Consider the following 17,618-nt stretch of genomic DNA (forward strand, 5'->3'; position numbering starts at 1 on the left):
AGATCAGAGCATTTCCAAGTAAAGCATTTGCATCTGTTTTGTATGGAATTGTTTGCTTTTCAGCGCACTAACAATATATTTAAAAATATTTATGTTGATATACACTTAAATCCGAGACTTCTTTGAATCGCTGCATATACAGTCAATTAGAATTGCATATGTTCACATCTAACTTAATAATAATAGTGCTTAAATTCTACCAGACTCTATCAATCATACTATTATCCTGCGGCTTCTGATTCATCGTTGTCAGCTGCTGATGATAGTTGCGCATCTGATTGCTGCGACGTGGCTGCGCCAAATACTCGAACATGCTCTGCAAATGCTGCGAAAGCATTTTGCTTAGATCACTGGGCATGGGATCAGTCCAGAAGAAGTCATGATTCAGTGCTGTATCCGCATCGATGCGTTTCTTTGGATCCAGCGTCAATAGTTTGTCTAGCAAATCGCAGCCAGTAGGATCCTTAACATACGGACGTAGACGCTCCTTGACGCGTCGCTTCTGATTCTTTGGCAACTCAATGGATTTGTACAGTTCAAGTTCTTCGACGCCCGGCCAAACGTCTGGCGTAAATGAGCCGCACAATTGTGAGATGAAGGTCAGCTGCTGCTGCTCTGTGTTGCCCTGCATGATGGGCGAACGTGTCCACATTTCGGCCATAATGCAGCCAGCGCCCCACATATCCACTGGCGGACCGTAGTTGCGGTCACCGAGCAGCAGCTCTGGTGGACGATACCACAAAGTAACCACACGATTTGTATAACGATTTTTGCAATCGTTCTTTGGAATGCTAAATGCACGGGCCAAACCAAAATCGGCCAACTTTAAAATGCCATGTTTTGTGATCAGCACATTGGCAGCTTTCATGTCGCGGTGCAGAATCTGTTCGTAAATATCGATTGGGTCAAAGTTTAAAAGAGCTCTTCGATTTATATAGTTTACCTTGTTGCTGTGTATGTAGTAGAGGCCATTGAGCAGTTGCTGCATCACTTTCTTGATCTCGCCCAGACTGAATTTGACATTCATATTGGACAGTAGACCGGCCAAATCGTGCTCACAGAAATCAAAGACCAAATAGAAAGTGGATCTATAGCCGTTGTGGACTGTCGCCTTGGTGCGGCAGATCTCAATGAGATTGACGACATTCTCGTGCTTCAGCAGCTGCAAGATGCGTATCTCGCGCAGGGCCGTTATGGGAAACTGTAGATGCATGGTAAAACTGTAGTTAATGAGGCCAGATTGCAGTTGGAACAGTCTGGACTTACGCCTTCCTTTTCATTGTCCATGAGCACCTTCTTCATGGCCACAAACTTTTTGTTGCTCTTCTTTTCGCGTGCCTTGAACACCTCGCTGCCGCGTAAACAAAAGCAGTTGTTAGTGCAACATATTTTACTTGGATACATCTGACATATGTCCCTGCCACTCACCCAAATGTGCCCTGACCTATTTTGGCCACTTTCTCATATTTACTGCTTTCGTCGCAGTAGGGAAAATCGTAGTCCTCGATATACTTTTGTTTCTCCATTAGAGACATAGTACGTGACGAGCTACCTGATGAAACGCCTGGCGTTGTTGACGCTTGTGGTAGCATATGTGACATGTGCGCCATTGTCAAATATTACAAATCCAATTTAAAATAAAATTAAATATCTTAAATTTCACAATTGTCGCAATATCTGGTCACAAAAAAACACAACACTCACAAAATAAAGCAACACCTGGTGCTGCATTTTCGCTTGCTTTGCCATGGTGTGTGCACACTGTTTAGGGTCAGCTGTGCCGCAATAATTCAATTGCCGTATATATGTGCACACTGGCCAAGTGATATAACCTCTAGCAGCGAAACGCATTTGGATGCAACATTAAAGTTATTATTTATGAATAAACTATTAAATATAGTGCACGCCGTGCCGCGCCAATTTGTGCGTGACTATGCGTTTAAGTCAGATCTGAAAATCAAATGGGTGCGACCGGAAAAGATATCGTGCATCAAGCCGGAGAAGAGCGGCGATTTGGCCCAGCTGCCACCGCTGAATCCCAATGAGATTCTGCCGGAATACAAGGACTCCAAGGAGCTGGCAAAGTAATTTTTGTTTTTCTCACCTGCTGGAAGTTCTATCAATTTAAATTGCAATTTCTTTTCAGTGCCGACGAAACGGTCAAATCAATGTTTATGCTGAGCAACAATCGGAATAATCTGACGACGCGTTATTATCGTGACCAAATGGTCAAGGAGGTGCAGCGTCATGAACAGGACTATGGCTCCATGGAAGCGAAACGTAAGTACAAGTTAATTTTCATAAAACTTATGGGCAAAACAAACAGAAATATCATTCCTTGCCTGTCACTCCGCTTAAAGCTTGCATTCTGAGAGAGATGACAGAAGCTAGATCCATCATATTTGGTGCTTAGGTCTCCATATACTATAGCTCTCTTTTATATTGCCTGCTCAATAAACAGTGGCCAAAATGACTGCAGTCATACGGCGTTATCAAGCGCACATGGAGGTGCATCCACGCGACAAGATGATCAAAGTGCGACTAAAGGAGCTGATCGACAAGCGTAAAAAGTTTCTGAAATACCTGAGACGCTGGGATTATCCGCGCTTCGAATGGATTTTGGAGAAGCTGGAGTTGGTCTATAAGCCACCGCCAGCGCATTTCCATTGGGTAACGCGCAAGGAATCGCTGCAGAAGCTAACAGACATCTACTGCGAGAAAATCAAGGAGGAGCGTCTGGAAGCCTATCACAAAGAGCTGCAGGCGCAACAAATACCCTTTCTGGAGGATGCCATTAAGAAAATGCTATTTGTGCGACAGGAGCAGATTGACTGCGATGTGCCCGTGACCGTAACGGAGCAGCAAATCGAGGATGCGCGCAAGGAACTGGCAGAGCTGAAGGAGCTGCGCGACGCAGCAGCCGCCGCTACACAGAAACAATCGGATGAAACCTTCCATTAATTATTTAAAGGCTGCCGAGCAATAAAATCAGCTAATGACACATTCTTAAATTATTTGATTTTATTGATTTTCTTATGCGGCGTAGAGTTCAATACATGTCATGGGCAAATGGCGCAGGCTTAGAAAAATAAATAAACATTCGTTCTTCGTTTTTTGAAATAAAGAAAAACAAAACAAGATGATAGCATGATCTCTCCAAACGGAGATTATAATTGATGAAAGTCTAGCGCCGAACGGGTGAACGGGAACGTGTGTCGGATCGCTTCTTGTCACGCTTGCCATTGGAAGCGTGGCTGCTGCTGCTGGAGCTGCTTGATGTCGAGCTTGATGACGAGTCGCTGGAACTGGACGAGCTTGATGAGGATGATGAGGAAATGGACGAGGTGGAGGCACGTGATGCTCTTTTACTGCTGGCTGTTGCTGGCGCTGTCTTCTCCTTGCTGCTGCTGTTGCTATTCCCATTGTCCGTCTCCCTGCTCTTCACATTGCTTGAGGTCACTTCGTTGTCGCCCCACAAATCGTATTTGGACAAATCGCCATCGTCATCCTCATCATCCTCCTCCTCCTCGTCCCCTTCGATAACACTGCGACGAGCGCGTTTCGCATCATCTCTGCCGCGCCCATCATCATCGCTGCGTTCACTGCCGCCTCTGTCATTATTTTTACGTTTCTTGCGGCGCCCAAATTCATCATATTCGCTGTCTGATTCCTCGCGCTCCTTGTACTCCACTACGCCACGATCATTATAACCGCCGCCAAAGCCTGCAAATGAATTAAGCGATGAGATAGTAACTAGACAAGGATTGATAGCCAGCTGTACGCACCTGTGCGCTCCTCGACATCCGTGAATTTGGGCGCATTACACATGTTGCAAGTCTGGCGTCGCGCCCAGTTTACGTTGGCACACTTGCTGCACTGCCAGTCCTCGGCGCTGAACAGGCCGCGCGACTTGTCCGCGGCTACTTTGCCAATCTCTGTGCCCAGTTTCTTTTTGGAGGAGCTGCTGCTGCTGCCGCCGCTGCTGCCATTGCCTCGATCTCGATCCCTGTCCTTGTCTGGCTTTTCATTGTTGCTAATTTCGCGTTCGCGGTCGCATTTATTGCATTGCAGGCGACGCGCAAAGTTCAAATGACGACAGCTGCAACACAGACACACGCACAAATGCCGCGCGCCAATGCGAGCGGATGGAGGAAGAATAAGAGTAACAAAACAACAATTTATTGTATTTGTCTGTTAGTTTAAGTGGGAGAGGGGGTGAATGCAGTTGTTGTTGTGCCGGATGCAGGACACTCAAATCCTGCGCCATAGATCTCTACGCTTGTAGCTTTACGCGCACTCACTCAATATCTGGGCAAATCCAATCGCCAGCCGAGACGCTGACGCCGCCGCCGCTGCCGCCAGTGCTGCCGCCACCACCACCAACACCCCCACAATTCGACATTTGAAGCTGGTTGTGTGGCCTCTGGCTTTTGCCGGTATGCTGCTATGAATAATCCTCGGAAATGCTGGCCAGCCTAGCAATTGACATTTAAAACAATTTTATACAATTTCTGTATATGAATATTTTTCCGGTTTGGTTTTTTTTTTTTTTTGCAAATAAATTTGTGTAGCGTTGCTAGTAGGGTTGAAATGCTTGCCAGATGTGGCCAGACTGGCACAGCTAAGGTGTTGCCATTTAAATGTGTGTTGCGGTTTGACAAGTCTGGCAAGGCCGACACGACAACTAAACATGCAAATTGTATTTGTTTACGCGCAATTTATGTTTTTATTAAGCAAAATATCTAAATTTGTTATGAGAAAATGTGTCCCATAAGCCTTACACTAACAAAGACATGGCTGCATTTACTTTTAGAGTTTTATTTTCTTAAGCATATAAAACAATAGCCGCTCCAAAAAGTAAACAACTGATTTTACTGTTGTCGTTGAATTTATAAAAGTTAGACTAACGCATAACCAGCAGCTAAATTGGGAATTGTCGGTGCGCGCCACCAGAAACACACACACACACAATCATATGATGCTAGCGGATTGCTTTACTTCTTGCCGGTACCGATCTTGGCCTTGGCGGTACCACGGACCTTCTTCATTCTGTTGCGACGTTCCTTGCGCTGCTTGCGTGTCTGCTTCTTCTGTTCGAAGAGGCCGTGGCGAGCCAGACGGTATTTGGGCTCGAACTTCTTGGCAAAGTCCAGGGTGTCGTAGATGAGAGCAAAGCCCGTGGAACGGCCACCGCCAAAGTTTGTGCGGAAACCGAATGCAAAGACAACATCGGGTGTCACCTTGTACATGGCGGCGAGCTTCTCGCGAATCTCCGTCTTGTTGACCGACGAGAGTCCCGGGTGGAGCACATCGCAGACCATTTGTTTCCTGGCAAGCAGACGGTTGGTCATGAACTTGCGGGTGCGGATTGTAGCAGTTGTACCTGTCGACATTTTGACGGAGCTGCAAAATACACACAAATTAGACAAGGATTTTATACACCAAATTGCAGCTTGTCACACAGTTCACAGGTTTCTGTTGTTTCTGTTTTTACTACGAAATCAACATAACCTCAATGCACTAGCTGCTCCGCTGAGCAACTCGAGACTCCACGTGTGACACGCTGCGCTCGCCACACGTTTAAACACGCTTTAATCGGCCTGCATTCATATGCAGCGGCATTCACACATTGAACATCACACTTTAAATACGGTTTTGACCAAATTAAAACAATTATTACCTTTTAAACCACTCAAAAAGGTTTTAAACACGTCTGCTGTGCGAACGCGATTCTTTAGAAAGGAAGATGGCCACCATCGTTTCCCAAAGACTTGGCAGCACTTTTTTTGACAGAGTTGTATCGAACGTTTAACTATCGTTCTCACTGCAGCCCTGTGTATGGCGCACATTCAAATCGATTAAATCGTTTCATTTTAAACATATTTGTTGCTCTATTAGTTCTCATTGGGATTTATTAATTTTCAACTAAAATCTAACTTAACTTTGATAATTTTGCATCGTTACGTTTTCTTTGCAGGGCATACACTACTCCGAAGTAGACGGCTACCAAAACGGCGCATATAACAATCGCCAAACCAAAGTAAAAAACAAACAAATCAAATAAATGCAAATGATTCGACGCAATATCTATGCCGCGTGTTCTGATCGCAGCGCCGCCCTTATGCCGCACCACATAGTTCACCCAGAACATGGCGTTGGCCAAGGCGCCCAACGGTCTATCCCGGAACTCGCTGGACACCTCGCGAATGGCATGCTGATAGTGCTGTTGCGTCGTGAGCTCGTCCAGTGCCCAGTCGAGAGCGGCTTTGGTGAAGTTGCTCTGATCCAGCTGCAGGCCGACGCCCAGGCCAACAGCCAACTGCATGTTCTTGCGTTCATTCTGGAAGCTGGGCAAACCCAGCATGGGCACATGACGCATAATGCCCTCCTGCAGGCTCAACAGATCTCCATTCATAATAAATGCGCGCACACGCGGATGCGCCAAAATGTCAATCTGTGGCACTCCGTGCTGTATCATCACATTTTTGGGCAGACCCTCCAGCGTCGTCACATCGTGGCAGGTCCAAATGAAACGCTCCTTCCGCCCCCCAATAAACTCAAAGAGTATGCGCAGCTTCTCTTTGGGCAGCTGACCGCAGAGCTGTTCATTGCCCAGCTGCATGTAGATGATGCCGTCCCGAGACTCCTCCGCATAGCGCTTCACATTCCAGGGCAATTCGCGCGGTCCGCGTATGTGCAGTCCACCAGCGGGCACAATTTGCTGCACCAACGGGCGTGGCGTCCACAGGGGCACATGAGTATTCAGCAGCAACAAAGCCAAATGATGTGCCTGAAGTTCCGGCACATTGGCTGCAACTGCAAATCGAATTTAAATACGCTAAAATTTAACATTCAAAATAAGCGCAAACGATAGGCAGCACAGTGAAATCGATAAGTGTTGCAGCACAGTTAAATCGATAAGTGTTGCGGACAGTGCTGCCACATCTTGGAGAACAGTTTTGTCATTCACAGTTAATTGTGCCGCCAAGCCGAATAGGCATAAAACTTACTTTTAAAATGTTTGTGCATTAATTGCTCCTGTGCCGCATAGTGTTCCTTGTGAAATTGTTTGCGTCGCGAAATACATTCGCGTATAATGGCCAAGCGCGCCGAGAAACCCAGCTCCGGCGTATACGCCTCAAAATCGATGGGTGAACAGGCGACGGGCACCAACGCCTCCTGCACCGCATTCATATAATTGCCGAAATCCGTGCTAACAATGCCGATGGTGGGCTTATTGTGCTTATAGCCCAACGCCAGCAGCGCCTCCGTGTAAAAATAGTCGACAATAATCACATCGAAGTCAAACTCGGCGCTGGGCAGCTGCAGCAAAGCCTGCAACGTGGGCTGCGCCAGAAAGTGTTCCAAAGCCTGCGCGCCGACCTGGGCCAAGGAGCTGCGCAGCTCGCTGTCCGACAAGCGGGCCAAGTCCTCCAGGCTGCCGCCAGCTGCTGCATGCTGTTGCACTACGGCAAGTCAAAAGTTAATCTAAGTTTTTGTTCTTATTAAATTCAGTTCATTCCACTTACAGTTGCTCCAGAAGTCATATTCCGGCGCGACGACAGTCTCTGCCACGCGCTCCAGGCGCTCGCCCAGCCCGTGGCTGCCGTAAACAGTTACCTGGCATGAAATGTGAACTTTAGTTATTCCTAGAGGCTGCTGCCTGGCATTATTTACTCACATTGTGCTCCCGGCCGGCCAGCTCGGCGACCAGGGTGCGCATCACAGCAAAGTGACTTTCGCTGGCATGTGGAAACAGGACGAGTATCTTGGCAGCGCGACAATTGTTGCCCAGCAGCAGCAGCAGCAGGCAGAGCGTGATTGGGCAGATTAATCCTTTATGATGCTGCTGAGAGGAGGATAGATATGTATAGATATTCGGGTGAGCTCCCAACTTTTGAATACTTCTCCTATTGGAGACGTCTTTATTAGAGACTAAGATATGCAAATTTGTAGCTCGCCTTGATCTTCTGCTCTTGGCCTCGTTTTCTTAAAGTTCTAACTTTTATGTTTGCTGCTGTAAAAGATGTTGGACCCTTTAATGAGGCTCACCTCTCACCTCAGCTGGCAATCAACAGATCTCCGCTTCTGCCTGGCTTTTCTCTGTTGCTCATGATAAAACCAATTTGTTTGGTTCCTCATGATTATACCAATTTGTTTGTTTCAATCTGAACAAACTTTCCTTTCTTTTATTATATGTTTTGTCAATGATTTCATCTGGCGAACGCTTGTATGTGTATCTTTTGCAGCCCATTAAAAAGCAGATATATAATTTACATATATGCACACATATTTTCTGAATGGATTTCGTAGTTCAGTTTTTATTTTGGACGTTTTGATTGGTACACATCATCGGCAACAACAAACTTTCTCAGCTTCTCAGCTTGTTCGCTTATCAATTAAGTATTTTTATATATATAGTTTCTGATCTCCGATCCCTTCGAAGATACGCCCAAAAACTCACCATTTTGCGCCGGTTTAAGTTAATTTCTTCAGCTGAAAATCTTTAAATATGCAACTGCAATTACTTTTGCTTAAGTTTTCACTCTTATTTCGCAATCCTTTGCCGTTTTGTAGGCTTCACTCCATGCGCTTGGCCTCGTCGCGCTGATTGCTGGCAACAAATAATCTTAGAAATGCGACAGCGTCCAGAATTTCTGTGGTTATTCTCGATGTACATATGTGTATGTATATGTGTATGGGAAACATATGTGGCACACGAGATTGCCGCCGACATAAACAATACACAGTCCACATATGCACATATATATGTATATATAAATCTATATAGATATGTGTGTCTGTCTGTATGCGAAGGGGGTTCAATTGCACTGACACAGGCAAATTTGTAATTGCTCCACTCGAACTCGGGGGCCACATGATCCTCTTTCTCTCTCTCGCGCTCTCCGCTTCGCTGTTGCATGCATATCATTGGGCATAGTGGGGGGAGGGGGGGGTTTAAAGGGGCGCAGGCCACATAGCTAATGTACTCTTCAAATACAGATTTCATAGCGGCAACTCGGCACTTGCTCACATCTCATAAAGAATTTTCCAACTTAAAATGCATTGTACAAACATTTTCTTAGTTTTGGTGCAGCTGTTCCTAGAATTCCCAACTAGTTTAAGCATAAGGAAGCATTTGAATCGCTAAGGTTGATGCACTCTGTGGCATTTAATAGCCAAATTTAAGTTTTCAATATGGAAATCCTTGATACGAGTCGGATGTTCTTATTGGAAACGTGCAGTCTGATTGGCATGTGCAGGTTTTTATTATGCGTAGCAAGTTCTTTGGCTCGTTATCAGCGTATTTAAGGGTTAAATTTATTTCCCGTTGGAAAATTCCAGTCTGTTTCCATTGAGTTATGAAGCAAATAAGCTAGGGAAAATTCTGACTAACAATTTTACATTCCCATTGGAAAACTGATCGCTTTATTGTCTGATAAGCAAATATAACTTAAAGGATTTATAGCGCTTTCTAGCAAAAGCTTAAATAGGTTCCAATTGGATTCAGGGTCTAATAGGGTCTGATAACATAAAATAATAAGTGCTCAAAAGACAAAATTCTGATAACAGCAACTTATTCATATAATTCTCGACTTGAGCTTACATTTCCTATTAGACATATTGCAGTCTGATTAGCTTATAAGCAAATTGATTTGGCAAATGTTTTTTGTGGCTTTTTTCCAACGATAAGCAAGGCTTCTTTAGAACTTGGCTGTAATTGGCATTGGAAAATGAAATGTATAAATATGTGCATAACAAATTTACGAGCGGCTGCTAAACCGAAGAACGTGACACGAATTTCGAGCTGGCATCTGTGTCAGCTTTTTATTTATTTTTTACTAAATAAAAAACCCAGCTAGAATCAGCGCAGCAAAGTGAAAGAGTACAGAAATAAGAATAATAAAAAAATTAGCGACAAAACAGCTGCAAAAGGTGCAGAAGCAACTGGAAACCGGTTTCGATAAAGGGAAGCAGGAAAAGTTCAAAAGACAAAACGTACACAAACACACACACATACACCCTCAAACAAACACACACACACACACACAGAGAGCGCAATTTGGCATCCAAAAAAGAAACCAGTTCAATGAACCGCGGCACAAACACAAAAAAGCCCAACACAAAACAATTTCTCTTCTTAGTTTTTTTTTTTTTTTATCACATAGTTAAATATAATGCATTTCTAGACGTTACAAATTTGAGAATAGTTTTGGAGCCAAAGTATTTGCTCAGTATACAAATTATTATTGTTAAATGCAAGCCCAACTCGAACGTTGAGAAAAATCGATTGCTGCTCTACTCTAGAGTTCTCTAATTCTAATTACAAATTGATTATGCTGCAAAGGACATGCTTTGAATCTGGCAAAATGCAAAAAAAAAATATGTATATATATGTACGCATGTATATTTTTATTATGTTTCTGCTTAATCTGTGGCATCAGTCTTGGAAACGGCGAAGGGCTCGGCGACGGGGATGGTGCCACTGTCGGCAATCACGACATCCTTGACGGGACGATCGCGTGCATCCGTGGCGCTGGCCTCAATTTTGCGCACCACATCCATGCCGGACAGGATTTTGCCAAAGACAACGTGACGTCCATCCAGCCAGCTGGTCTGCTTGGTTGTGATAAAGAACTGGGAGCCGTTTGTGTCCTTGCCAGCATTGGCCATGCTCAGCCAGCCGGCGCCATAGTGCTTCAGCTTGAAGTTCTCGTCCTCGAAGCGTTCGCCGTAGATGGAGCGTCCGCCGGTGCCGTCGCCCTTGGTGAAATCTCCGCCCTGGATCATAAAGTCCTTGATGATGCGATGGAACTTGCTGCCCTTGTAGCTATACACACAGATTCGGGTAGAAGAAGAAGCAAACACAATGGGCAAATTAGTGTCACAGCAGTTGGTAAACAATTCAATTTGGATTATTCGCTTTTGTCAACTAATTCTCACTTAAACGCCACGTAATTGATAGCAACTACTCCCGCTCTAACCTATAAATACATACGAGTAGTGTGTACACACTTACAGCTAACTGCATACGTGTGCGTGTGTTTGTGTGTGTATTGCTTTAGCCAATTAACGGCGTGTCGTTCTTTGCTTACCCCTCGCCTTGCGGCTTCTCGGCCAGCTCCTTGAAGTTCCTCACGGTCTTTTCCACAGTTTTGCCAAACAAACCGATCTCGATGCGACCGGCCGCCTCGCCGCCAATGGTGATGTCAAAGAAAACCTACGCAACAAACACACATTCATGAATAGACTTGATGAAAAATTAAAAAAACAGCGCAGATGATTTATGTGTTTGTTTGTATCGATGTGTATACCAAGTGACGCAGGTACACACAATCTATGTGTGTGTGTGTATGTAAATCTGGGGTTGCTGTGCTTACCTTGTCGGTCACTTTGGGTCCTTTGCTTTCATCAGCAACCACAACGCCGGCCGCAATGGCGACCAGGCACAAAGCCAGTTGGAACTTCATTTTCTACAAGTTTTTTTCACCACTAAACTTTCGCGCACAAAAGACGTCCGTTCAGCTCAACCGCGAGAAATATACTGAGAGGCGCATTTAACATGACTACCTGCTGCTGCCTCTTGTTGATGTACTATCGATACTTTTAACATGCAATGTTGGCAATAACAGTGCTGTAAAATGTAAACATAACATATCGATAACATTTATGTTAACAGCTATGTTAAGTTTGGGCGCGAATGTAATTATTTTAAACTTACGTTTTTGTCTGTCATTGGCTAGCGTGTTGTTTTTGTTTTTGTTTTTTTTTGATAAAAGTAAAACGGGAATATTAATTGCGGGCTAGAATACATACCAATGCACTTTTATTAATTACGTATGGAATAATCTTATCGCGGGTTAACAATAATATTTAATTTGTTTTTGCTTATTGTAAACAATAACCAACTATAATTAACTTTGTTTATAAAAAAGCATACTGAATTGGGGTCTCACTGCAAAATAATAACAGATTTTCAAAGATTTCAACATATATGTGTATTTAAATACGTTTATAAACAGATTCCGCGCTTCATATAAATAATAAAGAAACTGTTTTATGCAACAGGGAATATCAGACCTAAAACTTTTGAAATGCTACAATTGAGTATGGAGGGTATATATATTTATAAATATATATATGTCTATAGTAAGGTCGAGCACGAAAAGCATTTAACATTTGATTAGATTAAATAAGAAAAAAGGTTCAGCAAATTTTAAGACCTATCACATATATAGAGATAAAAACTAGGACTAAAGCTATTTACAGAATGCTAAGATAAGATAATATAAATATAAAATAATATTATCTTAATTGTACGTAAAATTGCAATCAGGATTCTCAGCTCTTAACTTAAAACCAAATTAGGAAATGAAAGTTGTGCGAAATATCAACTACAACTACGTACATACAATATATTATTGTATATTATATATATATATATTTGTCGCTATACATTAAAGAACGATTCGAAACGAACTCGTGAACAGCCAAGTTTGGATTTGCATTGCAGTGAGCAATTTTTAAATGTTGAGAAAGCGCGTTTTTCAAAAGCCTTTCCGGAAACGATGTCCGACTTTATTCGCTGCTATTTATCAGAGATTCCTGTTGCTCATCGTCGGCGACTCTGAAGAAAGAGCAAGGTATTATTCGGAGAAACGAAATAGTTATAGTTAAATATATAGTTTACCTCACAATGCTGGGCTTATGGCAGCCACAGATTTTTCTATATACAACTTTGAATAGCTTCATAAGCGGATCTGAATCATCGTTGCGCATGAGCAAAACCACAAGCAGCAGGGCAATCACCAAGCCCACGGAGCCCATCCAGTACATAGATGAGTACGGCTTGTGCTTGAGGAGCACATCAAAGGCAATTGTTAGCGGTATTTGCAGCGACATGGTCAGCGTGCCGATCAGCGAGGAGGTGAGAAAACAGCCCCACAGCCACAAGGCCACCGCCAGCACAGTGCAAATGAAGCCATTCAGAAAGAGCAGGCCAAACTGACCCTGGCTGGGCAGCTCAAACGTTTCGATCTTGGTGAAGTGCAGTATAAAGAAAATGGGCCACAACAGCAACAGATTCCAGAGACCAACAAAGCCTGCAAACAATACAAAAATCATATTTACAACAAGAAATATAAGAGAGTATAGAAGAGTTTACCAAAGAAGAGCGGAATGTCGACCTTCTCCTCGGTGTCGCTTTTTCGCTTAACAAACACCAAGTACGAGGCATAAAAGAATGCACTAAACAGGGCCAACAGAATGCCGCGCGTCATCTTCGAGTCGTGCAGATCGTTTATGCTGATGACCACAACGCCGCCAATGCTGATGGTGACTGCAATTAGCTTCGTGATCGTCAGCTTATCGCCCATGGCCGACGGAAACAAGGCGGCCAATAAAATGGTGAACAATGTGGCCGAAGTGGATCTGCAAGCAGCAAAGTATAAACATTAACTGGACCTCGGCTGATATCTGAAGAAACTTTACCTAATGAGCGTCACCATCGGCTCCTCGTCCATGTCCAGGGCCAGCTGCGAGAAGTAATTGGCCGCAAACCAGAGCAGGCAGAAAAGCAGCGCCGTTTTGGCCGTCTTGTGATGCGTCTTCTGGCGCCTGATCCGCATGCTGGCGGCATAGGAGAGCCGTGCCATCAGGGCATCTGTCGCCTCATGTGCCGACATCTCGCGCACCTCGGCCATCTTGCAGAAGCGCACGCTGCGCCCACTCGAATCATCGCTCTCCGTGCCGGATGGCACGCCATTGATGGGATTGGCAACGCGTATGGGCACAAATGTCGAATCGCCCTGCAATGCAAACGGATTAGAACCAGCAAGAAAATCAAAATTCGCTTAGCTTACCAAAGCAGCTTGACTTGTGTAGTAGTTCTCCTCGTCGGCATGCTGTTCCATCATCTGCAAGGGTAAACACATAAATTAATAGGGTATTCTCAGGGCAGATATGCCTGCTCCAGTTCATACAAACCGCATAATTGCCATGCTGACGCTCGCAAGACTCCTTCCAGGGCGCAATAATGCCAATGATGAGCAAATAGATGCTAAACATCGAGGTCTTAAAGTATGTGCAAAAGAACGGCTTGTCATATTTGTCATCCTCATAGAGAAACTGTTCGAAGAGAAGAGTTTTAATTATCAATTTGTATAATGTTTAATATAATTGAGATAATCGCGAGTCAATACACTTTCGTATGGTTGCAACATGAAGTTAAAATAAGCTTCATTTAAGGAACTTTATCTTTTGGCTTATAAAAGTTGAAAGCTTTTCTTGTCCTCCTTCTAAGCCATAAGAAAATATCATTATACATATATAGTTTGAATAGTTTAACGTTACGTGACAGCTGCATAAAAAAGCAAAAGTCTCAGGCAATCGCAACATTTTTCTTTTTTATAATTTTTTAAAATCTGATAGAAAGTTGACTTTATATTGAGAAACGTAACGTTGTCATAGCCTACTGAGTCTAAACGTAACTTTTTACTACGTCACGTTACGTGATAGTCGTTAGATTTAGCCGCTATTATTTAATTTGCTAATTTATATTACTTTTATTTAATCTGATAAAAAGTTGACTTTTTATTGAAAACGTAACGTTGTCATGGCCTGAGTCTAAACTTAACGTAACTATCTGCTACGTCACGTTACGTGACAGTCGTTATGATTTAGCTGCAATTGATAATTTGTAATTTATATTACTTTTATTTCATCTGATAAAAAGTTTCATTCACATTGAGAAACGTAACGTTGTCATAGATAGCTTCCTTAGTCTTAACGTTACGTAACTTCCTGCTACGTCACGTTACGTGACAGTCGTATAGATTTAGCTGCTACTGTTTAATTTGCTGATTTATATTACTTTTACTTAATCTGATAAAAAGTTGAGAAATGTAACGTTGTCATGTCTTCTTGAGACTTAACGTAACTTCCTGCTACGTCACGTTACGTGACAGGCGTTAGATTTCGCTGCTATTGTATAATAAAAAAAAGGTGATAAAACGGTTAATTCACATTGAGAAACGTAACGTTGTCATGATAGCTTCCTTAACGTAACGCAACTTCCTGCTACGTGACGTAACGTGAAAGTCGTAAGATTTCGCTCCCATTGTTTTCCTTTTTTGCTTAATAAGTTTTCTTTTTGTGGATTTTTGAACGTACCTTGCTCAGCTCGCTGGAGGATACCCATAGAACGTTGACTAGCAACAGGATGGCCAGCCCCAGGAGCAGCTTCTGAGTGCGCCCGAGCATGGTCAACTTATTCTGCGCTTCTTTCGCTTAGCTTTAATTTACTTTCGCTGCGTTTTATTGTCCGCCGCGTGCGCCTGTTGTTTTTGTTTGATAAATTCAATTATTTACGCTTGTGCCGCCAACTTTTTTGTTTCATTTTTGATACTTTGCTCTGCGTCGTCAATGGATTTGGTTGGGGCTTAAAGCGCGCCTGGCGCATCGACTTTGGCTTGCTTCCGTGCTGGAGACATGGCTGCAATGGGAATAAAGTAATTGGCAATGCATTTATTGATTTTTTTCTGCTACGCTCTTTTAGCCTAATTGAGCGCGCTTGATTGGGCCACAAATCGTAACAATTTGATTAACAGGCAATTGGCTTAATTAGCGTCTTGCGTCTTTAAGAGGCCACTCGAATCACTTAACAGCTCGAAGATTATGTCTGTCTGTGTGTGTGTGTGTGTGTGTGCGTGTTTCTGTTAGTGTGGGGGGTGTGGCTGCGGGGGCGTTTGTATGTTAATCATTAGCACGAAAAGTGACGTTGAGCGATAAAAGAACAACAGTTGTCAGATTTACGCATACGTCATATCAAACCTGCCCCCTCCCCTCTCTCTCCCTCCCTTGCTGATAAGCAGCTTTAACGCTATTTATAGGCATAACAGCTGTCAAAGTTGAGCCGTTTGTTTGGCTAACAAATTATGTGAAGCATTTACAATTGTTGTTGGCTCTTGAATTAACAGAACACAAAATCAATAAACGCTCAACAAGTCTCATGTTGAACAGTGTAAAACAAAGTAAACCACAACGATACACAATTAAATGTTATGCTTAATTTATGCAGTTTTTCTTTTAATAGTTTTTGCCTTTACCTGGCCTTTTTAGACTTTCGTCAAGCTGCGCTTCGCTGCAGCGGCCAGACGACTGCGCTGCTCGCGACTGTTTTAAACGGTTTATTTCACTTGGGCAGCGGGTTTTATATATTTCCCTTTACTGCTTTTGCAATTTGCATTTAATTAATTGTTGCTAATTAATATCTTAAGTCTACAACGTTTTTAATACTGTTTGCGTACAATTTGCCTACACACAAAAAGAAAAACAATACAGCTGTCCGGCTTATCGATAACGAAAGTGGCGGCAAATCGATAGGCGCGACGCTGCTTGCCGCGTGTGCTGCCAACTTTCTGTTAGCTGTTACGATAGTTCGCCTATCGATAAACTGCGCGCCACATTTAAATTGTGCAAGTGTGTTGCAGCGTATCAATCAATTGTATATACATGTTTTGCATTTAACGCAAATAAATGTTGACAAATTACTTGTCTACGCGTACAATTTAATGCTGAATTATGTTGTCACGCGCAATTGACAAGCTCTTAAGTCTGACGAATAGGTGCGAATGCGAGTGCGAGTGTGTGTGTGTGTGTGTGTAACTGATATACAAATATAAAGTTGTTACTTCAGATTTACGCCAAAGACAAAGACGTGGCCCCCTCGGCACTGGCAACCACAGACATGGCGACAAAGAGAAACAACCAACCGCCAGGCAGAGCTCGGCACAGTTTCACTTTCATCACTTCAAACCCGATTAAGCACCTCATTTTATGTGTTATTTATCTACTGATTGGATGATGATAAAACGCCAGCAGACACAGGCCCTGGATGATGGGGTCGGGTGTGGCTGTCTGTCTGGGTTTGGGGTAGGGTATATGTATGTACGTAAAGTAGCCCCAGCGTTTGTTGGTTTTGTTTTTGCCTTTGTCTTTGGGTGTACTTTGCCACGTCTATTAAAAGACAACAAAAATAAGCGTATAAATGCCGCATAAAACAATACAAAGAATAATAGGGCGACATTTTTCATTCCAACTACACCGCGGGGCACACAGCACACAGACCACGCCCGCTACAGGCACTACCTCCTCCTATACCCTACACCCCCCCTCCCCCCTGTGTCATCCAGCTAGTCAGCGAGGCTGGCAGGCAGGCAGCCACTCAGTCGGCGACACCTGTCAAACTGCTTGGCGCGTATGTGCGTAGGCATAAAATAAATAAATAAAAAATCGACAGAAGGCAAAAGGAGCCACGAGACGCAAGCCGGAAGATGATGATGAAGCACACACACACACACATAGACACACACACACACACAGAGACATACACAGCGTATGTCTGTGCACGTGGATATGGCTTACACAGTGGGTGCTGCGCTTGGGGTCGGGGTAGCAAAACGAAAAAAAAAAACACCAAGGAAAATAATATTATGTCGACCCATTGAAACGAGCATGATGTAATTTTCTTTTCCGTTAAGTTTCATTTGCTTTTCCTACAAAATGAAAGTGGCCTTCCGTCATTGACAGGCATCGTGATGGGCCAGAGACGGGGACGC

General features: G+C 43.5%; 8 protein-coding genes across 10 annotated transcripts in view; 2 read left to right on the plus strand and 6 right to left on the minus strand.

Moving 5' to 3' along the window:
- Positions 1 to 34: 34 nt before the first annotated feature.
- Positions 35 to 1,706, minus strand: Cdk9 (Cyclin-dependent kinase 9). Its single transcript, XM_064685459.1, has 4 exons — positions 1,429 to 1,706; positions 1,267 to 1,351; positions 944 to 1,201; positions 35 to 883 (listed from the first exon to the last, which is right to left on the minus strand). Exons 1-4 carry the CDS (start codon positions 1,608 to 1,610, stop codon positions 197 to 199), a joined length of 1,212 nt encoding a protein of 403 aa, XP_064541529.1. The 5' UTR covers positions 1,611 to 1,706; the 3' UTR covers positions 35 to 196.
- An 87-nt stretch (positions 1,707 to 1,793) lies between these two features.
- Positions 1,794 to 3,011, plus strand: bonsai (28S ribosomal protein S15, mitochondrial). The gene is made up of 3 exons (XM_064685462.1): positions 1,794 to 2,084; positions 2,147 to 2,280; positions 2,462 to 3,011. The coding sequence occupies exons 1-3, from the start codon at positions 1,879 to 1,881 to the stop codon at positions 2,959 to 2,961; spliced, it is 840 nt and encodes a 279-aa protein (XP_064541532.1). The 5' UTR covers positions 1,794 to 1,878; the 3' UTR covers positions 2,962 to 3,011.
- On the minus strand, positions 3,004 to 4,563 carry LOC135430690 (zinc finger Ran-binding domain-containing protein 2). The gene is made up of 3 exons (XM_064685460.1): positions 4,302 to 4,563; positions 3,786 to 4,099; positions 3,004 to 3,723 (listed from the first exon to the last, which is right to left on the minus strand). Exons 1-3 carry the CDS (start codon positions 4,400 to 4,402, stop codon positions 3,185 to 3,187), a joined length of 954 nt encoding a protein of 317 aa, XP_064541530.1. The 5' UTR covers positions 4,403 to 4,563; the 3' UTR covers positions 3,004 to 3,184.
- Positions 4,564 to 4,802: 239 nt separating this feature from the next.
- On the minus strand, positions 4,803 to 5,816 carry RpS24 (ribosomal protein S24). The gene is made up of 2 exons (XM_064685467.1): positions 5,681 to 5,816; positions 4,803 to 5,403 (listed from the first exon to the last, which is right to left on the minus strand). Exon 2 carries the CDS (start codon positions 5,391 to 5,393, stop codon positions 4,995 to 4,997), a length of 399 nt encoding a protein of 132 aa, XP_064541537.1. The 5' UTR covers positions 5,394 to 5,403; positions 5,681 to 5,816; the 3' UTR covers positions 4,803 to 4,994.
- A 78-nt stretch (positions 5,817 to 5,894) lies between these two features.
- On the minus strand, positions 5,895 to 8,628 carry Ugt317A1 (UDP-glycosyltransferase family 317 member A1). 2 transcript variants are annotated; one of them, XM_064685456.1, is made up of 5 exons: positions 8,465 to 8,628; positions 7,682 to 7,846; positions 7,530 to 7,620; positions 7,011 to 7,466; positions 5,895 to 6,816 (listed from the first exon to the last, which is right to left on the minus strand). In XM_064685456.1, the coding sequence occupies exons 1-5, from the start codon at positions 8,465 to 8,467 to the stop codon at positions 5,933 to 5,935; spliced, it is 1,599 nt and encodes a 532-aa protein (XP_064541526.1). In that variant the 5' UTR covers positions 8,468 to 8,628; the 3' UTR covers positions 5,895 to 5,932. The 2 variants fall into 2 exon arrangements, with proteins under 2 accessions (XP_064541526.1, XP_064541525.1); XM_064685455.1 differs by having other exon boundaries at positions 7,682 to 7,849.
- Mid1 overlaps positions 7,741 to 17,618 on the plus strand; it is a 65,627-nt gene continuing 55,749 nt past the window's right edge. The window contains exon 1 of the mRNA XM_064685441.1: positions 7,741 to 7,882. The gene's annotated coding sequence lies outside the window, so the exon portion shown is untranslated. The remainder of the gene's footprint in view (positions 7,883 to 17,618) is intronic.
- Positions 10,393 to 11,545, minus strand: LOC135430630 (peptidyl-prolyl cis-trans isomerase 6). Its single transcript, XM_064685376.1, has 3 exons — positions 11,382 to 11,545; positions 11,097 to 11,221; positions 10,393 to 10,831 (listed from the first exon to the last, which is right to left on the minus strand). Exons 1-3 carry the CDS (start codon positions 11,469 to 11,471, stop codon positions 10,429 to 10,431), a joined length of 618 nt encoding a protein of 205 aa, XP_064541446.1. The 5' UTR covers positions 11,472 to 11,545; the 3' UTR covers positions 10,393 to 10,428.
- LOC135430629 (solute carrier family 35 member F5) lies at positions 12,397 to 16,267 on the minus strand. Of its 2 annotated transcripts, XM_064685374.1 has the most exons (8): positions 16,107 to 16,267; positions 15,172 to 15,493; positions 13,987 to 14,127; positions 13,863 to 13,916; positions 13,492 to 13,808; positions 13,166 to 13,431; positions 12,692 to 13,103; positions 12,397 to 12,628 (listed from the first exon to the last, which is right to left on the minus strand). In XM_064685374.1, the coding sequence occupies exons 2-8, from the start codon at positions 15,259 to 15,261 to the stop codon at positions 12,580 to 12,582; spliced, it is 1,329 nt and encodes a 442-aa protein (XP_064541444.1). In that variant the 5' UTR covers positions 15,262 to 15,493; positions 16,107 to 16,267; the 3' UTR covers positions 12,397 to 12,579. The 2 variants fall into 2 exon arrangements, with proteins under 2 accessions (XP_064541444.1, XP_064541445.1); XM_064685375.1 differs by lacking the exons at positions 15,172 to 15,493; positions 16,107 to 16,267 and adding an exon at positions 14,353 to 14,490.

The sequence above is a fragment of the Drosophila montana genome, unplaced genomic scaffold (genome assembly GCF_035044405.1).
Source record: "Drosophila montana isolate Dmon_TW-CO22-7 unplaced genomic scaffold, ASM3504440v1 contig_3031_1, whole genome shotgun sequence".
In the NCBI taxonomy this organism is placed as follows: Eukaryota; Metazoa; Arthropoda; class Insecta; order Diptera; family Drosophilidae; genus Drosophila; species Drosophila montana.